This window comes from Phalacrocorax aristotelis, chromosome W (assembly GCF_949628215.1).
Source record: "Phalacrocorax aristotelis chromosome W, bGulAri2.1, whole genome shotgun sequence".
Lineage (NCBI taxonomy): Eukaryota > Metazoa > Chordata > Aves > Suliformes > Phalacrocoracidae > Phalacrocorax > Phalacrocorax aristotelis.
In genome coordinates this window covers 30444631-30463114 of record NC_134310.1, presented here as the reverse complement: position 1 = coordinate 30463114, position 18484 = coordinate 30444631, and the positions used below count along the sequence as shown (strand labels likewise).

At 59.4% G+C, this 18484-nt stretch overlaps 1 protein-coding gene and 1 long non-coding RNA gene across 4 annotated transcripts; both read left to right on the top strand.

Annotated features, from left to right (window-relative positions):
• Positions 1-1223: 1223 nt before the first annotated feature.
• On the top strand, positions 1224-11310 carry TLE5 (TLE family member 5, transcriptional modulator). 2 transcript variants are annotated; one of them, XM_075076799.1, is made up of 7 exons: positions 1224-1407; positions 1951-2048; positions 3551-3614; positions 6057-6101; positions 7682-7744; positions 9273-9347; positions 10026-11310. In XM_075076799.1, exons 1-7 carry the CDS (start codon positions 1381-1383, stop codon positions 10245-10247), a joined length of 594 nt encoding a protein of 197 aa, XP_074932900.1. In that variant the 5' UTR covers positions 1224-1380; the 3' UTR covers positions 10248-11310. The 2 variants fall into 2 exon arrangements, with proteins under 2 accessions (XP_074932900.1, XP_074932899.1); XM_075076798.1 differs by having other exon boundaries at positions 1249-1407; positions 10029-11310.
• Positions 11311-11491: 181 nt separating this feature from the next.
• On the top strand, positions 11492-17230 carry LOC142049904 (uncharacterized). 2 transcript variants are annotated; one of them, XR_012657856.1, is made up of 2 exons: positions 11492-11547; positions 15715-17230. It is a non-coding gene; the product is annotated as an uncharacterized LOC142049904 (long non-coding RNA). The 2 variants fall into 2 exon arrangements; XR_012657855.1 differs by having other exon boundaries at positions 11499-11547; positions 11782-17230.
• The last annotated feature ends 1254 nt before the right edge of the window (positions 17231-18484 follow it).

Genomic DNA, 18484 nt, shown 5'->3' with positions numbered 1-18484 from the left:
AATCAATCCCCCAGGACACAAACCGCAGGGGCTGCTCCTCGGGCAGAGGGTTTAGGACCCAAGTTTGCACCCAGAGCAAAATTTTCCATTGTTTGGAGATGGGAGGTTTGTCTGGGGACGGTTGCAGGTGAATTCCCTTGCCTTTGCCTTCCCTTGTGCTCAGCAAAGGCAAGGTTGAAATAAAGCAAAACAAACCCCCTGTGTAAACAAGCCCTGTTCTCCCACTTGGGAACGGACGTGAAAGTGAGCCGCATCTGACGGCGTTCACGGCGTTGCCAGCATGGTTCAGATCCTGCGGGGCCGCATTGGGTTTAAGAACCTGTAAGAAACTGGAGCGGCGGCTTCGTTAACAGCAGAGCTTCCCCTTGCCTCCACCATGTAATAAGATGCAGCGCCAGGAGCCACAGGAATAATCTTTACTGGGTAGGCCAAGGCTCTTGTAAGCAAGAGAGCTGCGAAAGCCGAGAAGCCTCATGGCACGGCCGGTCCCGGCGCTGTCCAGGGCTCCCGTGACCGAGGGCCGGGCCTGCAGGTACCGAGGTTCGCCCTGCAAACCTCTGCCAGGCTTCAGTCCCGGAGTTACCCCGGTCCAGGGTAAACTCGAGGCCTCTGCAAAGAGCTGCTGCGGCGGCGGTGCCTCGGCCCCGGGCCGGCGCGGGGCAGCGCTCCACGCCTCGGCTGCGGCTGCCGTGAGCCGCGGGTCCTGCCGCCGCACCGGCGGCGAGGAGGGGCCCGGGGAGAGGGGAGCCCGCAGCCCCGGGCGGGTGCGGGGGGACTGGCAGCCCCGGCAGGACTGCAGCGGCGAGGGCTCAGGGAGGGCGGAGGCGCCGGTAGCTCGGGGCCGCGGGCAGCAGGGAGCAGACCACCGGGAGGAGGCGCCGGAGCGGGAAAGGCCCGTCCCGCCCCAGCCCCGGGCCCCGCCGCGCCCGACAGCGCGCCCACGGCCCGGGCCCCCGCTCGGCTCCCGCCGCCCGGCCGAGCCCCGCGCCGCCCGCAGCGGGCAGGGCCGCCCGCAGCCCGCCCCGGGCCGGTGCCCGCGGCCGCCGGCGCCGCGCGGCGGGGGCGGGGACCGGCGGGGGCGGGGGCGGCCGTGGGCCCGCCCGGCCCGGGGAGGCGGCGGCGGCAGGTGGTGCCGAGCAGCCGCAGGACGGAGCCGGAGCCGCAGCCGCCATTAGACAATAGGCGCCGGCGGCGGGGCGGCAGGAGCGGCGCGGGGCGAGCGGGGCGGCCGGGGCGGGGCGGCCGCGGGGCCGGGGCGGCCGGGCCCGGCGCGGACAAAGGCGGCGGCGGCGGCGGCGCGGGGAGCCGCGGCGGGCGCGCGAGCGGGCGGCGGCACCGGCAGCTGGGCCGCTCTGTGCGGGGGCCGAGCCGCAGCCTGACATGATGTTTCCACAAAGCCGGCACTCGGTACGGCGCGGCCGGGCGCGGGAGCCCCGCGCGGCCGGGCACCGGGGCCGCGGGGCCGCGGGGCGGGGCCGGGCACCGGGCGGGGGGGGGGGAGCGGCGGCGGCGGCGGCGGGGGCCGCGGGCCGGCCCGGCTCGGGGGCGCGGCGCGGGGACCGCCCGGCCTCCCTGCGGCGGCTCTGGCGGGACCGCGGGGACCGAGCGTCTCCCGCCACCGGCAGCGAGAGGGCGGGGGCCTCCCCGCACCGCGGCCCCGGCCGGGCCCCGTAGCGCCGGCGGAGCCGCCCCGGCCGCTGCCGGGCCCGAGGGGCGGCGGGGCCGGAGGCAGCGCCCGGGCGCCAGCGGCCCCCACGGGTGACCTTGGGCGCGTCCCGAGCCTGAGCGCGCCGGCCCTCCCGCCCCCGGGCCCGGCCTGTCCGCGCAGGGGCTCCGGCCGCGGGGCGAGGCGAGGCCAGGCGTCCCGGCCGTGGCCGGAGCGGCGGGCCCGGGGCGGGCTCGGGGCAGCTGCGCGCCCCCGGCCACCAGCGCTGTCTCCTGTTGTTCAAGGGCTCCTCTCACCTGCCGCAGCAGCTGAAGTTCACGACCTCTGACTCCTGCGACCGCATCAAGGACGAGTTCCAGCTCCTGCAGGCCCAGTACCACAGGTACGTTCCCCCGCGCACCGCCGGGCCCGGCCCGGGTCTGCCCCGCAGCATCCGCTGGGTTGGCAGGCGTCGGCAGGGCACACGAGGATCGCTGGCTTTGCTGTGCCGCGCGGCGTGCCGAGGAGGGGTCCTGGCCGTGCACCTTGGGTCGCCTTTGGCCAGGGGAGGACCTAAGGCAGGGGATTAGTGGCGTTCACTTGGGAGCCCAGCGAGGAGATCGTGCGTCTTCCCTGTGCGGCTAAGGTCCTTCCTCTGAGCGCTGCTCGGCCAGGACCACGCGGAGGCTTGCCAAGGCCTCCTCTGTCTTGCGGGGAGTTTTCCTCGCTTCTTCTCACTGGCTGCCATTCTTGGATGGTACATGCTGCAAGGGGCGCTTAGATCCAAAAGCTTCTGCTTTTCTGTGTGCCTGTGTAAAGGCTTCTGCTGACCCGAAAGCCGGCTTGTGATGGTCTGTTGCTTTCTGTGTGTGCATGTTTGAAATAAACATGAAGCTCTTGGGTTAAATCAACTGTTTGATGCCCTCTGCTGTGGCCCGGCAGGCTGCGAGGCACTGGTTGTGGTGTGTGCCTTGGTGCCGTGTGGCTGCGACTCCCCCGTCTGCCTTTCCCCAGCCTGGGCTCTGCCGGACAGCTGGCTCTGGCTGTGCGGTGGTGTCATTCTGGCAGGAGCAGGCAGAAAAACTGCTGGGAAATGGCTGTTTCCTGGTGTCCCTGTGTCTCTGGGCAGTGCCAGTGAGGGAGTAGGGGAGCCCAAGAACCATGCCTGCTGGAAGGGAGGCTATCCCCCCACTCCACCCCCTTGGACTTAATCTGCTCAAGAAGAGGCAGGTTTTGTGTAGGTAAAGCTGTTTCTTGTTTGAAACATAAAACCGTAGCATATGCCAGTTGCAGTTGCTTGGCTGGTGGACTGAGGTCTCATAAAACTGGGAGCAGCAGCACGTTCTCTGAAGGGTGTGAAAAACCTAGGGAGCAAAAAAAATCCTTTCTTCACTTGCTACGCTTGCTGCCCCTGTGCCCCCTCCCTGCCCCCCCCCCAACCCCTTAAATCCAGAAATGGATCTGACTGGTTTTGAAGTTGTATTGGAGCATCTCCTGAGTGCTGCAGACAAGCCTGTACTAGAAGCCATCCCCAGCTGCGAGTGATAAGCTGAGGAAAGGCAAATCCCTCCCTGGGCAGCCACCTCTGCTTCTGCCCAGCTTTCTGCTTCCCGAAAAAAGGATTTGCCTGGGGGAGGTCAGTGTCCAGCTGGTGGATAGATTTGTGCTGCTTCTCCTGAATGTGTGTTGGTGGGACTCCAGCTGGGAAGGTAGGAGTGGGCTCTGTTGCAGTCACTGCTGTGCCAGCACAGCATGGCCCAGCTCCGACCACCCCTTGGAGTCTGGGCGGTCGTGTCCGAGAAGCCAGCCTGGCCAGGATGGGGCTGCGCAGGAAGCAGCTGCTCTGTGGCAATCAACTCTCTCACCTCCTGTTTGTGGTTTTCTTGCTGTTTTCTGGCTTTTCAGCTTGAAGTTGGAATGTGACAAACTAGCCAGTGAGAAATCGGAGATGCAGCGTCACTACGTCATGGTAAGGACCGACCCTGGCAGCCGAGAGCACGTGGGTGGTGCGGGTGGGGACTCGCATTTTTGAGATTATTAGAGCGCACGATGAGCAGGTGCCCGTGCCGGGGTTTTGCCGGGCACGGAGCCTTTGCTCCATGGAGCTGCAGGTCCCTAGGCAAGGCTGGCGCTGGCTTCTCTGAAAGGGGGCTTTTTTATATTTTGTGCTGTCTGCATGCAGTGGATTGTTGAAGTGCAGGGAAGTAGCAGAGAGTTGTTGGACACAGCAAACTGATGGGCCCAGTGGCTGGCTGCTTGATGGGTGGTGATGGGGTCCTTAGCCTTGCCACTGGCTGGCTGCTTGACCTTACTCCCTGTGCCCTGGGGGAAGTGACAGCTCTTATGCATCCAAGAGGGAGCTGCAAGGTGCTGGTATGCAGGCATCTGGGGACTCCAGGAGAGTTGTGGCCAGTGAAAGACAAAGCAGAGCTCTGAGAAGTTGTGAAGCTGGGAAACCCCACAAGCCTAGTGGGAGTTGGAAGCAGAAACCAGCAGCTGTGTGAGAGCTAAACCCTCTGCACCTTCTTGTGACCCCAGCAGCGTTGCGAAGCCATGGTGCAAAGTGCTAGCACATCTCACCGGTGCGTGTGTCCCAGCACTAAGCGTGCAAATCCCAGGGCAGTGCGTGGTACAGGCATGAGATGTGGTGCTGCACGTGGGCAGCAGGCTTAGCCATAACTCTCTAAAGAGAAATCTGCCTCGAAACAACCATGTTCTTGTAGGCAGGGTGATGGTTTGCCTGCCAGGTAATGCCTCTGTCTTCCCACGCATGGAAGAGCCCTTGTAGCAGAGGAAAGGGGTGCCAGGCAAGGCTGTGGTCTGTTCCTTACCTGCCAAGGATTTAATAGGAGGTTGTGATACTGTCCATAAAGATGAGGTGGTGCCTGTTTGCCAGCTGCTGCACCTGCCCTGGAAGGAAGAGATAAGATGTAGAAATTAATACAGCAGCTCTTCAGAGGAGAGTGAGGACTTTAAAACCAGAAATGAGGGAGCTGGCCCCTCCATCCTTCTGTACTGCCTGCGTGCCCAGACTCTGAGACTGTGGGAAGCAAGGTGTGCCTGGGGCTGGGGCCAAGGAGAAGGGGTCACAGCTTTCCTTGTGTATCACTGGCAAAGCCTGCCCCACTCTCACTGATAAATGATGGCTTCCTGGGCCTTGCAGCCTGCATGGAGGCTCTCATCTCCAGGTGTGGATGAGATGTATTTTTTTTCCCCTTAATGCTGACAGTCACCAGAATTGATTCAGGTTACTGTCAGTGGCAGAGGGGAAGGGCTATTGCTCATTGAGCAGCACTCAAGGCTTTGCAGGCACAGCAGCTCCTGCCTCGTCTGTGTGGCTGAGCTGGAGTTGCACAGAGCTGCTGTCGCTCCCCACCACAGCAAGTCACGGGAAGCGAAGAGGAGGGTTTCTGTGAATGTGCAAAGCTGCTACAGCTGCTTCAGTTTTTGAATAAGTCACAATTAGCAGATTGGGGGTCGGGCTCCTGCTTCCTGCTCGGTCTTCAGAATGCAAAGAAGCCTCGAACCAGCAGTGGTGTTAGAGAAGACTGAGATCATGGCGAGACCAAGCTGAGTGCTTCTCAAGACTTTTGGTGTTGGTACCAAAACACCAGTGATCTTCTCCTTGAATTAAATGAATGCAGATGTGGATTTTTCCTTCCCTTTGGAAGAATCAGGATTGCAGCCTGCAAGCTGAGGGAGGAGACTTCTAAACTCTCAAACATCAGTCTTAAAACGGCTTGTTCCAGGGGTCAGGCATTAGCTTCTCCTGCCAATAGGTTGCTCTGTAGCTGCCTGTTGCAGGGGTTTTCTGGGTTGGTTTGTGTGTGTGGTTTTTTTTCACACAGCTTCTTCCCAAACAGCTGGGGCTGTGTGCAGCTGGATGTGTTACTTGCTAGATGAAGCCCAGTTGTGATCTCTTCCATTTGCTGCTGAAGCAGCCGTGTGGGCTTTAGGATAATGGCCAGGCAAAGCTTGTAGAGTCAGACAGCCTCTCTTTTGGCTATGGATGTGGGAGGCTGTGGAGCCCTGAGTCTTTTCCACGTTTGAAGCAAGCCTCTCACCTTGATTCAGACCGCTGAAAGGTGTCTGCGAGGGGTGTTGTGTGGGGCCCAGTCAGCAAGTTCCCGGGTCTCCATCTGCAGCAGTGTGAGGCTGGAGCAGGGTAGGCAGGGAGTGCCTGGGCTCAGTGCTTCTGCCTTAGACCTGGGGAGGGTCTCTGTCTGTGTTTGCCCCGTGCTATCTTTGTTTCCTAGGGCCAGCTCTCCTCTCCTCACATCCTTGCCCCAGCCTTTGTAGAAGACCTTGCTAGGAAAGCATTAGTAGTTCCCAGCACTGCTGCATGGAGCCTCTTTACCTGGTGGGGACTTGATTTACAATTGCTTTTGTTCTCTTCTCCCCTGCTCTACAGTATTACGAGATGTCCTACGGGCTGAATATTGAAATGCACAAACAGGTACGGGGAAGGCACTTCCAAGTGCTCTAATTCCTGTGGCGGGTGGGTTGTCTGCCATGCTTTGCCCTCTGTCACTTCAGTGGTATTTCAGGAACTAGAAATGCCATGAGCCTGCAAAATGTCAGAGCTGCCTTTGAAATGCAGGGAACCCCCCACCTCTCAGGATCACAGTGCTGGACTGAGGGCTCCCACCCTGAGCTGCAGGCATGGTTCTCCCCAGAGCCTGAACAGATATTTAGGCAGTGGAGGCAGGGTGTGGAGCCGCAGCTCAGAGTCAGTCAGCAGACGTGAACCTGGTGTGGAGGGCAGATGACCTGGGTCCCTCCCAACCCTCCTCCCAGGCCCCAGGTGGGTTCCCAGCCCTGACGCCTTCCTCGGTGCCTGGGAAGACTTGTGATCACCCCAGCCGGAAAAATGCCTTTGGCTCCCCCTGGGCTCTTGCTGCAGTCAGGCCAGAGAGTACTTCTCTTGGGCTGTGATAAGGTAATGCAATGGCAGACCTTCTAAGAAAGCCTCCTTGTGATGGAGACTCTGCTGCAGCCTGGATAAGTTTGTTCATTACCCTCACTGGTGGTTAAGTTGTTAATTATCCCTAGTGGCTAATTACCTGTGCTGTTCACAACATCAGCCTCCTCTGAGCCTGACTCTATCTGGCTTTGGCTTCCAGTCACAAAGTCGTCTGCGTGTCACGGCTCAGTTATAAGCCTCTTAGCACAATTCTGCTCCCCACAAAGGCACTCTGTGCCTCCGATCCCATCGCCCTCGTGGGTAAGCCCATGAGAATGGCTTCCCTGGGAAAACCTGCATCATGGTAAAGGATCTGAGCCACAAATCCTCACTGCTGTCCCATGAACTGTCTCCCAGCCTAGTCTGCTCTCCTGTGGTGCTGGTGGGGCTCCCTTGGCTGGTTTTGGTGCATGCCTAAACCCTTTGGCTCTGTATTTCTTTTGACTCCATTGGAAAGTGACTTGCTGGCAGCTTTATTCTTTCCCAGAAAAGCATTTAACACCCCCAAATTTGCCACCTGCTTGTATGAGGCTATGAAGAAGCTGCCCCATTCCCTGTGGTCTCCTTGATACAGCCCCAGTCCTGGAGCTTGGCTGCAGGGAGTCTGGCAGCGGGCGAATGCTTGCCTCTGGGGAGGGGGAGTCCGAGCAGGCTGAGCAGCTGGTCTCCAGGGGAGAGTGGGGGTCTCGGTGGCAGCAGCACGTGTGTCTGTGTGGCAAATATAATTCAACACATCCCCACCTGGGTCTATAATAAGTTTCCTCTCTGGTTGCTCCTGACTTCATTAAATGAATATTGGAGACCCGGAGAGGGAAGAGAATACTGAAAATCTGCTCTTTGCAGTCAGCAGCATTGATTCATTTAACTCTGTAGGGAGGGGCCTTGGGGGTGAGGTGAGCCCCCCCCCATGGCACCAGGACACTGCCAGCACCTCTCTAGGGGGAGTGTGTTTTCTTATGGCAGACTGGGGACTTGGTCCCTGCCTGGGGAGGGGGAAAGTGGGGCAGCTGGTGCTGAGGGTGGTCAGTCCTGAGCCACTTGATGCCTTTCCTCTCCGTTCTTCCCACCTCTAGGCTGAAATCGTCAAGAGGCTAAATGGGATTTGTGCACAGGTTCTGCCCTACCTTTCACAAGAGGTGAGTCCCCAGCTCAGCATCCACTCTGGCTCAGGGGCATGTTAGCGGGGGGAGCAGAGGTCCCCATCCTGCTGTGGGGCAGCGAGGTGCCACGGTCCTTCTGCACGGGCAGCTCCTCACCCCTGGTCTGGGAAACATCATTGCTCACTTGCAGCCCCTGTGCGGGGACAAGCCCTTTGAGGCAGGTTTGGCCTGGAGGCATTGGAGCAGCCCACCCAGGGGCTGTGCCGTGGCTAATGTGCCAGTCTGTACCCTTTGTGGTGGCTGTGGACAAAGAAGGGCTGTGTTCCCTCTCACCCATGATTCCTGAGTCACTGGTCACTTCTGCACGGGTGGTGGGAACTTCAGGTGGCTAATTGGGGGAGGGCAGTGTTTAAAAAAAAAAAAAAAAGCAAAACCAAAAAAACACCTCCATATGGCTGCTCCTTGATCTGGTTCCTCTGCCTCATTAATTAATGTGCAGCTGATGGGCTCCTCCCACTTCCCTGAGAAATTAATTGGGAGGGCTTGGGAGTTGCTGCCTGAGGCAGGAGGAAGATGAAGCACCTCTGGTGTTGTGTCTGCCCAGCTCCCCACACAGGCCTGCAGAGGCTAAACTCCACAGCTGTTAACCGTGGCTGGTTTTTTCGGTTAGGAATAGCTGTGGGACAGAGGCTGTGTTTCTCGGTCTGGGTTAGCTGTGGGGTTGTGGGATAGGCTGTGTTTTTCCCACCCACCTGTTCTCAGGGAAGACAAAGTGGCTTGCGGATCAGATCAGAGCTGCCTAATAACTAAGCCACGACTAAACCTTTTGCATCTTAATGGAGCCTCTTCCCCCTCCCTAACCCTGTCCTGCTGCCACGGTAGAAAGAAAAATCCAGTTGCTGGAGTGCAATGGACAGGCCTGATGTTCAGAGACCTTGTGCTCTCAGAGGAGCAAGTACAGTTGTCCTTTATTTTTTAAAGTACGTGATACAGATGCTTTATCCTGCTTGTGTTCGGAGCAGCTGTGCTGGGCTCTTCCACAGCAGCATCTTCCAGCTGCTGCAGTTGGGACTCAGGATGTGTCCCAGGGACTGGGGGGCTTCCCAAGAGCTTCTGATTTTAGGGCTTGTTGTGTTTGTTAGGGGGATCTCATTTTGTGTCAGGTCTGGGTAGGAGGGGGGAGGCAGGATGAGGGGCACTGCCCGCCTTAGAGCCCTTCTGGCCAAGGATTGCTGGGCCTGTGCTGAGCGGGACAAGGGTGGGAGTAAGAGGGGACCTGCTTAACCCTGTGGTGAGAAACTGGAATGAGACAAGCATGCCTCCTTCCCTGCTCCTTGCTACCATGGGTCTCAGTGGTGTAAAGTCCTTGTCACAAATGGATGGCGTGCAGATGTTTCCAGCTGTGCAGTTAACCAGCCTGCCTCCATGTCCTGACATCTCAGTGCTAGCAGCCGAGATAACGTGTGTGTGTGTGTGTGTGTCAGACCCAACAGGGCTGGGTCCCTATTCTCCTTCCCTGTGATACTAGAAATGACCCTGAATTCCTTTGTTCCCTCCACACCAGCATCAGCAGCAAGTCCTGGGAGCCATTGAACGAGCCAAACAGGTTACAGCGCCAGAACTGAACTCCATCATCCGTGTACGTGATGCATGTTTTGTCTGGGTTCAGAGGGATGGGAATCTGTGCCTTTGGCCTTCGAGACAGAGCTTGGCAGGGGCGTCATGTCCTGGGGATGTGCCCCATGTGCTGGGAGCAGGCTGCTCCATGTGCCGTGCTGCAGCCCTGCTGGGATGAGGCTGTGAGTGCTGGGCTGACCCTGCTGACATGGGGCTGGTTTTGTCCAGACTTGTTATGATGCAGGCTTGGGTTTGCAGAGGAGCACGGATTCCTGCTCTGCCCCAGCAGGGTGCAAGGAGAGGAGCTTTGGTTTCGAGCAGGAACCACAGCAGCTCCTTGACGTGAAAACACCATCTGTTCTTGGTCAAGGTCGGGAGGGCTTTAACTGCATCCTTGGAGCATGCCAAAGTCTGAGGCCAGATGTCCTGTGGGCTACGGGCTCTCTGTCATGCTGGGGACATGCTATTGAGTCTTGTCTTGAGGCTGTCACAGCCCAAGGACTCTAGAATATTTTTCTCTTTTATTGTTTTTTCTTTTTCCTCTGAGGCTGTGGTGCTCTCCAGGACCCTGAGGCCCTCAGTTTAAGCTTGGCTGCTGGCAGTCTGTCTGGGCAGCCCAGGCCCTTGGGTTGGGCTCCAAGTACACTCAAAATGACAATATCCCTCTCTTGTCTTTCTGTCTGTCCATCGTTCTCTACAGCAGCAGCTTCAAGCTCACCAGCTGTCACAGCTCCAAGCCCTTGCTCTGCCTCTGACTCCGCTCCCCGTGGGCCTCCAGCCCCCGTCCCTCCCTGCTGTCAGCGCCGGCACCGGGCTCCTCTCGCTCTCGGCCTTGGGCTCCCAGGCTCACCTCTCCAAGGAGGACAAGAATGGCCATGATGGGGATGCCCACCAAGATGACGATGGGGAGAAATCAGATTAGAGTGAATGGGGGGCTAGGGGGAGGGGGCTGTCTGGGGGGAGGGTGGGGCGGGTTAATGCAAGATGCAGTATCTCTCTCTAGTTGCTGTGCAGCAGAATCGCGGGGGCTTGTGTTTGGTGGCAGCTTGCCAGGTCTGCTTCCACGGGCAGCAGTGCCTGGGGGATGCCCGCACCGCCATCCCAGCAGACAGGCTGCTCCGCAGCAATGCAAGCGCCATAGCAGTAACCGTGTGGCCGATCGTGCTCTCCCTGTGCCCAGCCTGATGTCCCCGCTCCTGCTCTGTTGCAGAGCTGAGCCAGAGCCTGGCTTGGGCTGCTCTGGGGCCACTTGCCCCCCAGCTCCTCAGTGCCACGTGGCTCCCCTCTGCCTGCCACTCCTCCCTTGGTATTTAAAGATGCCCCTTGATCCTAATGGTTTCTGCACAATTCCCTGCTGGGATCCCTGCCCAAAACCATCTCCTCCCTCCCAAAGCACTCTTGATCTCATTGCATCGCCCCGGCTCTGTCCCTGTCCTCCCCGCGCCCCTCCTGCACTAATACCAGGCCGGCACCTTGCTGTTCTGCATGTATCTGTTCTTAATCAGTCCTGTGGCACCGTGGCAGTACGATGCGCTCCGGCCGCCGGGGCTTCTCCTCGGCTGCTCCTTGGCCTTGGGCTGGCGGGGGAGCCTCTGCCACCCCCTCCCCTTCGGCATAGCACCCGGCTTCGGGGCGCTGGGGCGGCTGGGCAGAGGGGCAGGCAGACTGAGAGCCTTTCCTGGTCCTTCCCCTCCCTGTGCTCCTGCCCCCATGTAGAGGATACAGCAGCTTTCTCTGTTCTTATCTCCGTGCGCTAGCGTGTCTTCTAAAAAAAAAAAAAAAAAAACCAACAAAAATGGAACAAAAAAAAGAGAATAAAATTAAATAATAATCTGGTGTTTGTATATAGTCCTTTAGGAAGATCTTGTTTTGCTTTTTGTGTTTAATCACTTGACCTATAATAAGAGGAACTGAAAATGCTGTATCAAGGACGTACAAGCTGTGCCTTTCAAATAAAGAAATAAGAAGGTTGGTTAAAACTGTGACTTGCTGCCTGCTTCCTTGCTGCCTTTGAGATGACTTCAAAATACTTCCCTCCCTCTCCTGCCCACCCCCACACAACTCCCCCCCCCCCCCCCCCCCCCCGCCGATGGGGGAATCGGTGGGGGAGAACAGGTCCCTTTGCTGGCTAACCTTGGACTCTGCCCCCGTTTCCCCACGTGCTCTCCTGGCTCCGAGCAGGCTGTGGGAGGCGTCTGGAAGAGCTGCCCTCTCTCCTCCAGGTGAGCGTGTCCAAGACCAGTCCTGCCTTACCTGGTGCGATGCCCTGCCCTTCGTGGGGGCGGGGGGGGCCCTTTTTGGAGGTTCCTCTGTGAGCTGGAAGGTGGTTGGGGAAGGGGGTAGCATTGACGCTTCTGGTTCTGGCTTCTCTCCTGCTCTTGCCTCCGCAGGTGCTGGCAGAATGAGGGCCGTCTCCGCTGCCTGCACCCCACTCCAGGATGCAATCCCTCCCACAGGCAGCGTTGCAGAGCCATGTGCCCACATGGGAGCATTGGCTGGAGTCTGCTGGAGCCAGGGCAGGGAGGACACCCAGGCAAAGCCGAAACAAACTGGAGAGCAAGGTGAAAGCAGCCAGTGGCGAAAGGGACCTGGCAGCTCTCCAGCTGAAAAGCAAGGAGGGCTGGAGCAAAGTGCTACGGAGCGCTGTCGGCCTTCCGCTGGAGCAGGAGTGGTGAGCTCTGGTAACGCATGGGAATGGTCCCTGTGGGCTGCTGCAGGTCTGCTCTGCGTGTGCATAATTCATTTTTCCTGTGGGTGCAGAGGATAAGCTGCTTCTGTGGCACTTGGCCCCTCTGGAAAATCTGGCCTGTGTTGCCCTGGGGCTGAGATTGCTGTAATGGAATTGGCTCTCAATAATTAGAGCTGTTCTCCGGCTTCAGAGCCTGCTCTGCCCTGATAACATCTTCCCCTCCATATCTCCCAGGCCAGCTGGAGTGGGAAAATTTCCTTCCCCTGGGAAGGAAGCTGTGTCGGGGCAGGGGGTGCCTTGGTGCCCCGGGCTGCCCACTGAGGTTGGAGGACTACGGTGGCGCAGATGGGGACGCTGGTGAAAGCCAGAAGAGTAGCAATGGCTGTTGTGCTTCTGTCCTGGCACCGGGCAAAGATCAGGCCAAATGCCCAAGGGTGGGATTTGATGGGATTTGCTGAACCAGCTCAGGCCTGGGACCAGGTCTGACTCCAGACTGGTGGCACTTCAGGCTGGGGCTGTCTGCTGCAGTGGGTCCAGGGTGAGAGAGGCTTGAGGAAAGGTGCACAGCGCTGCGTGAATGCCCACCGGGGCTGCAGCTCTGCTCGGCCCCTTCCCTGGCGCTGCTTCTGACGCGTTTCTTCTGATGCGGGCCAGCCTGCCGCAAAGAGGGGATGGAGGGACTGGCGTGCGGCTCAGTCCCATGTCCCACTGTGCTGGGAGAGCCAGTCAGGACTGGCGCAGCCGTGCTGCAGCTCAGATGGGTTACAGAGCCTGTGGGCAGTGCGAGGACCTGACAATGCTCCCATTATCTGCTTGCGACACCTCGCCAGCATGAACCAGGGGATGGCTGGTTCCCTGCACAGGGTTGCAAGGGACCAGGCAGGTCTGCAGACGAGCATGGCTCCAGTGGTGATCTTTGAATTCCAGCTGCTGGCTGGGACTCTGCAGGGCTGCCTGGGGGGTCTCAGCCCTGTCCACCGCCAAACCAGGCGCCCCATGCAGGGCCTGATGCTCCTGACGCAGCCGTCGCCACTGGCTGCTCGGGCTGATCCAGAGTGCAGAGCCCACGGCACAACCAGAGCTGCTGCAGCACGGCAGGGGCTGGCCTGACCTCAGTGCCCTTGGGGGGCTGCCTGTCCCCTCCGCTGCACAGGGGCTGCTGGTCAGGAGCTGGCTGAAACGCTACCTAGAGCTGCAGCCTGACCCCACGGTCTTGCAGCTGCTCTGAGAGCCTCGCTGGTGCTGAGCAAGCAGGTTTCTGATGTGAAAGGCCAACACAGCTCCGGGCCAGGGGCTGCTGCGATGCGACAGTTGCTAAACCCATCTCTGCTCTGTAAGTGCAGCTGAAAACCCCGCTGGGAGCGTGCTGGCTGTGGGGAAGGCTGCAACTTTTCAAGCGCCTTCACCTCGAGGTCACTGGTTCAACCTCAGCCCGGGGGTAGGGAGCACAGTAAGTGGATGTTATTCCTGATGGATGTGCAAGGGAGGAGGATTTAGGGGAAATTGGTCTGGGGTGTTTTCAGGCTGGCGATTTCAGAGGAACAGACATCCCTGTTGTTAGAGCTAATTAGCAGCCTCGGTTTGGTGGGCAAGGGGTCGAACAAACCACGAGGCTGCTGGCTGAGCATCCTTGGCCACCAGCAGGCTGGGGCCGGGAAGCCACTCCTGCCTGGGCTGTGGCTATCTCCTTGCTCTCTGCAGGAGACTAACCCACTGTAAAGTATAAAGACAGAGCTTCTAGGCTCTCCAAATTCCCTGCACCTCCCAGCAGATGAGGAGCTGAACCTCATGCTCCACTCCTGCATCCACCAGTGACCCATTCCTGAAGCATGCTGGCTTCACACCCAAAGCATTTCTCTGGGTGTTGGGAGGCACCCTGATATCCCATCCTATGGACAAGCACTGCTGCAGTTCCCCGTGCTTCCAGTCTGGCTCTCTTTGCAACCACCAGCTCTGGATCTCCCAAGGGAGTAATTTCGTAGGACACCTTACCAGATTTGGGCTTAAATCTAATTGCATACCAAAATCTGCAAATCTAAACCATAGCAGCAGCAAAAAAAGGGTTAAAAACCCCTCCCTCATGACTCTCCCAGTAGCTGCAGACTTGAGGAAACAGCTTCTCTCCTTCCAAACGGGCTGCTCTGCCTTGTAACCTCTCATTACTGGAGCTGAGAGACCTTCTCCTGCCCTGGCAGGAGAGGCTCGACGCTTGTGAGGAGGAGCGTGATGTGGGGCTTCCAAAGCTCTGCTGATCAGGGATGGTTTAAGACTGGTTCCTGGCAGAGAAACCCCTTCTCTTTGCGCGCAAGAGGTCACGATACAGGAGTGGGAGAGGGACCCAGGTGACGGGCTGAGAACCAGCTCTCCTGGCACCGGGATCCTTGGAAAAGCTTGGCAAAGCCCTGGCTCATTAAGGGGGGATAGAGAGCAATCTCCTGACAGCGACTGTCCCACAGTCCGAAGAGCTTTCAGCTATGGCGGATGGAGAGCGGGCTGAGTCCGGAGGGTGGGGGCAGGACCCCATCCGTCAGCGCCCCATGCCCTGCCCACAGAGCAGCACAGCATTTACCCTAGGTTTGACATCGATTCCTGCTTGCTGCTGCCAGGGGCTTGGCAAAACTTTGCTGCCTCGCATCTCTTCCCCTTCCACCTGCCTGTCACTGGAGGGGTCGTAAAATGGCATCTTTCCCCTTTGAGGGGGTGAGCAGGTGCCAGTTTTTCACTGGGTGAAGGAGGCTTCCACACCTGTTTGACTCTCGATCCAGCCCCTTCAGCTTTTTCCCATAGGACAGATCCCTGTGGCAGCAGTGGGAATTGCCTCCACCACATCCCCCTCCCGCTCCCACCCTCCTCATTTTTCAGCGCAGCTTTGCTTGAAACAATGGCACAGCCTGCAAGCCAGGAATGCTTTGCAGTGCACTGGAGCAGGGCCTCCTTCCCAATTCATCACTAATGCAGGAACGCCAAGCCCTTCCTGGCTGCAGTGAGCACGAGATAAAAGCTAAAAGAGGCATCAATAATTAAAAACCACTCAAAGCCAGTAAGTGCAAACAGGAGCCAACATACAGATCGAAGGCAGCGCCAGAGAAGAGACTCTGTCAGCTGCTGGGTTGCTCTAAGGGTTCCCACATCTCTCTTGCAGGCACCCACCCCCCCAGCCCACCGCCCTGAGGTGACGAGGTGTCCCTGGCACAGTGGGAGCGCAGCAGCGCAGGGGCTGCAGGCAGGAGCGCATTGGCTCTGCAGTGTGCCGGGAGCCCAGCCCGGCCATGGCAGGAGAGACACCCCCAGCTCCTGCACGTGGTTTGCCTTGCAGATGCTCTGGGGACACACCACTTTAAAGAGCGGGTGACAGCACTGGAGTCCCAGGGATGGGGACCTGTGGTTTAGTCCCAGGAGCGTGGCTGCAGAACCTTGATTTCTAGTACAGCTTTAGCTCAGCTCTTGCAGACTTGCTGCCAGTCCCTTCCCTCAGTTTCCCTTCTCATCTCATGTTCATTCCAGGACAGATTCCAGCCAGGATAAGGCCCCTGATTGTGCCAGCCGCTGGTATAAATGCCCAGGGAAATTCATGTTGTCTGAGGGTGCCAGGAACTCAGCTCTGCTGAGTTCAAGGTTCCTCATTCAAGTATGCAAGTGAGAAGCTGAAAACAGGATGGTTTGGAAGCTTCGTGGTCATCTTTGCTCCCTGCTTCCACAGGCCAGGCAAGCTGGTTGATTGAGTCCTGGTAGGGAAAAAGCTGAATCATCTAAATGTGGTGGCACCGGTTCTGCTCCCCCTGCCCACAACGGCCCCACTGACCCAAAAACCCCACCAGCACCTAGCTGCCAAAAAGCCCACCCAGGGCTGAGCTTGCACATGTGCTTGACCGGCAAGCCCTGGACCTGCGTGGACCCGAAGAGGCAGGTGCAGGGACACAGTCTGCAAAGGATGGGGCACGCCCAGCTGCCGCGAGGAGACTGAGGCAGTGCTACATCCCAGCCGTGTCCCCACCTGCCTTCCCATTCCCGGTGGCCTCCTGCCTGGTCAGCAAACACGCCTGCAAAATGGGGCACACAGCAGCTTTGCGCCGTGAGAGCAGTTCCTCGGATGAGATGGTTGTACAGCGCTCCTCACCACCCACCTGCCCCATACCTGTGTTTGGAAGGGACGGAGCAAAGCAGGTGAGAGAAATGGCCCCTGGGAAGGCCTCAGAGCGGGGGCTGGAGGAGAGACTGCGTGCACAGGCTTCAGCTGCTCCGAGAGCGGAGAGCCCTGGTCACCCACTGGCGAGAAACGTGATGGTCTCTGCCCTTGACCTTCTGCTCTGGAGATGTGCTGGGTATGGCAGGCTGTGCAAAGGAGGCGCGTGGGGAGAGAAACACTTGACCCACAGCACAGAGCTGGGGCTGCCCTTCCTGGCGAGGGCAGGAGGCTGCGTGTTCCCGTGCCCCAGGGTGGCATTTGGGGAGCTGAAAGGTGAAATCATTGGGGTAATTCCAGAAGCAGCAACCTATTTTGCTTGGATCTGGGTTATAATGGCAAACAGAGCTCCTGAGTGTCCTGAAGCCCGGGCTTGTTTGGTTTCTGTGCTGGTTATAAACAGAACTGCTGTTTACAGCACTCGCCTCTCGATCCTGGCGTGGATTTCAAACGCCCTCGTCCTTTGGGGCTCTTCCAAGCACTGCCACTACCAGGCACAAGCCCGTGGCTGCTGCGGGAAGTGGCTGGGCCCCCAGCTCAGCAGCCTGCAGCGGGTGGCGGCAGCCAGGGCTCAGACCGGCTTCACTGGCTTGTCTCAGCTGCGTCCTCTGCCTTACACCTGGAGGGAAGAGTGGGACCAGGTCCCTTTGCTGCTGCATCCAGAGGCCTGTGGGTGCAAAGGGTTAACTGCAGTTGTTTTCTCCCCAGTCCAGGCACATGCTGAAGCAAATTAATCTCTGGGTTACAGGCTGTCCTGCTCCAGGGCCCACGTCAATCATTAATGGAGGGTGATGAAGACACGTGTGACATCCATCATTCTGGAGCTGCCTGTTCCAGGTTTACCTGTGTCACTCTCTGAGACAAGAGAGCCGAGAAAGTGCCTAAGGAAAACCGGCAATTTTTGGTAAGGAGTTTTGAAAAATGCTGCAACACGTCTTCTCAGTCTCTCCTTCCAGTGAAACACAATCTGAAATGTTTCCCGATTTTGTAAAAACACTTTCCTTAAATAAAAATTAAAAAACCTCTCCCCCAATGAGACAAACGAAAAATAAATTTTCTAAAAGTTTACATTTGAATTAAAATACGTATATTCATAGGTGCAGAAATACACACACGTGTATATGTACATATATGAAAGGAAGGCTTTTCAGGTGCTCTGGGGCTGGATCTGCCTGGTGAAAACCCACGGGCAGGGCAGGCGAAGGGGATGGCGCAGAGGCTGGGCAGGGACCGGCCGGGGCTGGAGGGACCGGGGCCCAGCCAGCCTGCCCACCGCCACGGGACGGCCCCCAGTCGCCGCCGGGGCACCGCGGGATGGGGGCACTGGGGGGGGGCGCGGGCCAGGGGTAGGATGGGGAGCCTCCGCCGCCCACCGCCTTGCACGGCCTGGCCGCTGCCGGCACGCAGCAAGTAAATAACACAATTAATAAAACATTAGGATGAAACGTGAAGCATTAAATTTTAACCTGTGCAGCGCCCAGGTACAGCTGGTTCCTGCAATATTTAAGGATTGCTCCTCGCCCTCCCTTTACCGCCCCCGAATGCGGTGACTTGAGGGCAGGCTGTGCCGGGGGGGGTGGTGCGAGGCGCGGAAGGGGCCCTTGGTGGGGTGGGACGGGATCCTGGGGCGCGGTGCCCGGCCGCAGATCGGCGGAGCCGGGGCAGCCCGGGAGAGCGGCCCCGCTGGGCCGGGGGCCCGGAGCTGCGCCCGCGGCCGGGCAGGGAAAGGGGCTCGTGGCTCGCAGCGGGGTCCGGATCCCGGCCCACGGCGGGAGGCGCCCGGGAACCCGGGGGTGGCGGTGCTAACGAGGCGGCGGGGCGGCCTCCGCTCGCCCGGGACCGGCTACCCCGGCAGAGCCTGCGGGCAGCCTCCTCCTTGCGCCCGCTCCTCTGCGCAGGGGGCAGCCGCCCGCCCCGGGGGCGCCGAGCCCGGCCCGCTGCTCCCCGCGGAGGGGCTGCTCCCCCTGGGCCGGGGCCGCCGCACGGTCCGCGGCGGGGCCGGCCCCGGGCCAAGGGCACAGCCACGCCCGGGAACCGCGCGGTGGGCTGGCGGCGGGGCGGGCGCGGAGCTGCCGCCACTCTCTGGGAGCCACCGGGAACCTCCCGCGGCAGAGCCGAGCCGAGGGCCCCGGGGCCGCCCGGAGGTTTCCCCCGCTCCCCCCACACCGGGCCCGCGGGGAGGCCGAGGCCGAGGCCGGCGGCTCCGGGCCCCTCCGGGCCGCCCCCGCCCTGCGCCAGCCGCTCCCGCGGCGCCCCGCCCCGGCCCCCGCCGCCCCACGTTACTTTG

Coding starts and splice junctions, on each gene's coding strand:
- TLE5 (XM_075076799.1), top strand. CDS start 1,381: ATGATGTTTCCACAAAGCCGGCACTCG. Junction 7,745..9,272: donor TGCCCTACCTTTCACAAGAG/GTGAGTCCCCAG, acceptor CCTCCACACCAG/CATCAGCAGCAAGTCCTGGG. Junction 9,348..10,025: donor AACTGAACTCCATCATCCGT/GTACGTGATGCA, acceptor CGTTCTCTACAG/CAGCAGCTTCAAGCTCACCA.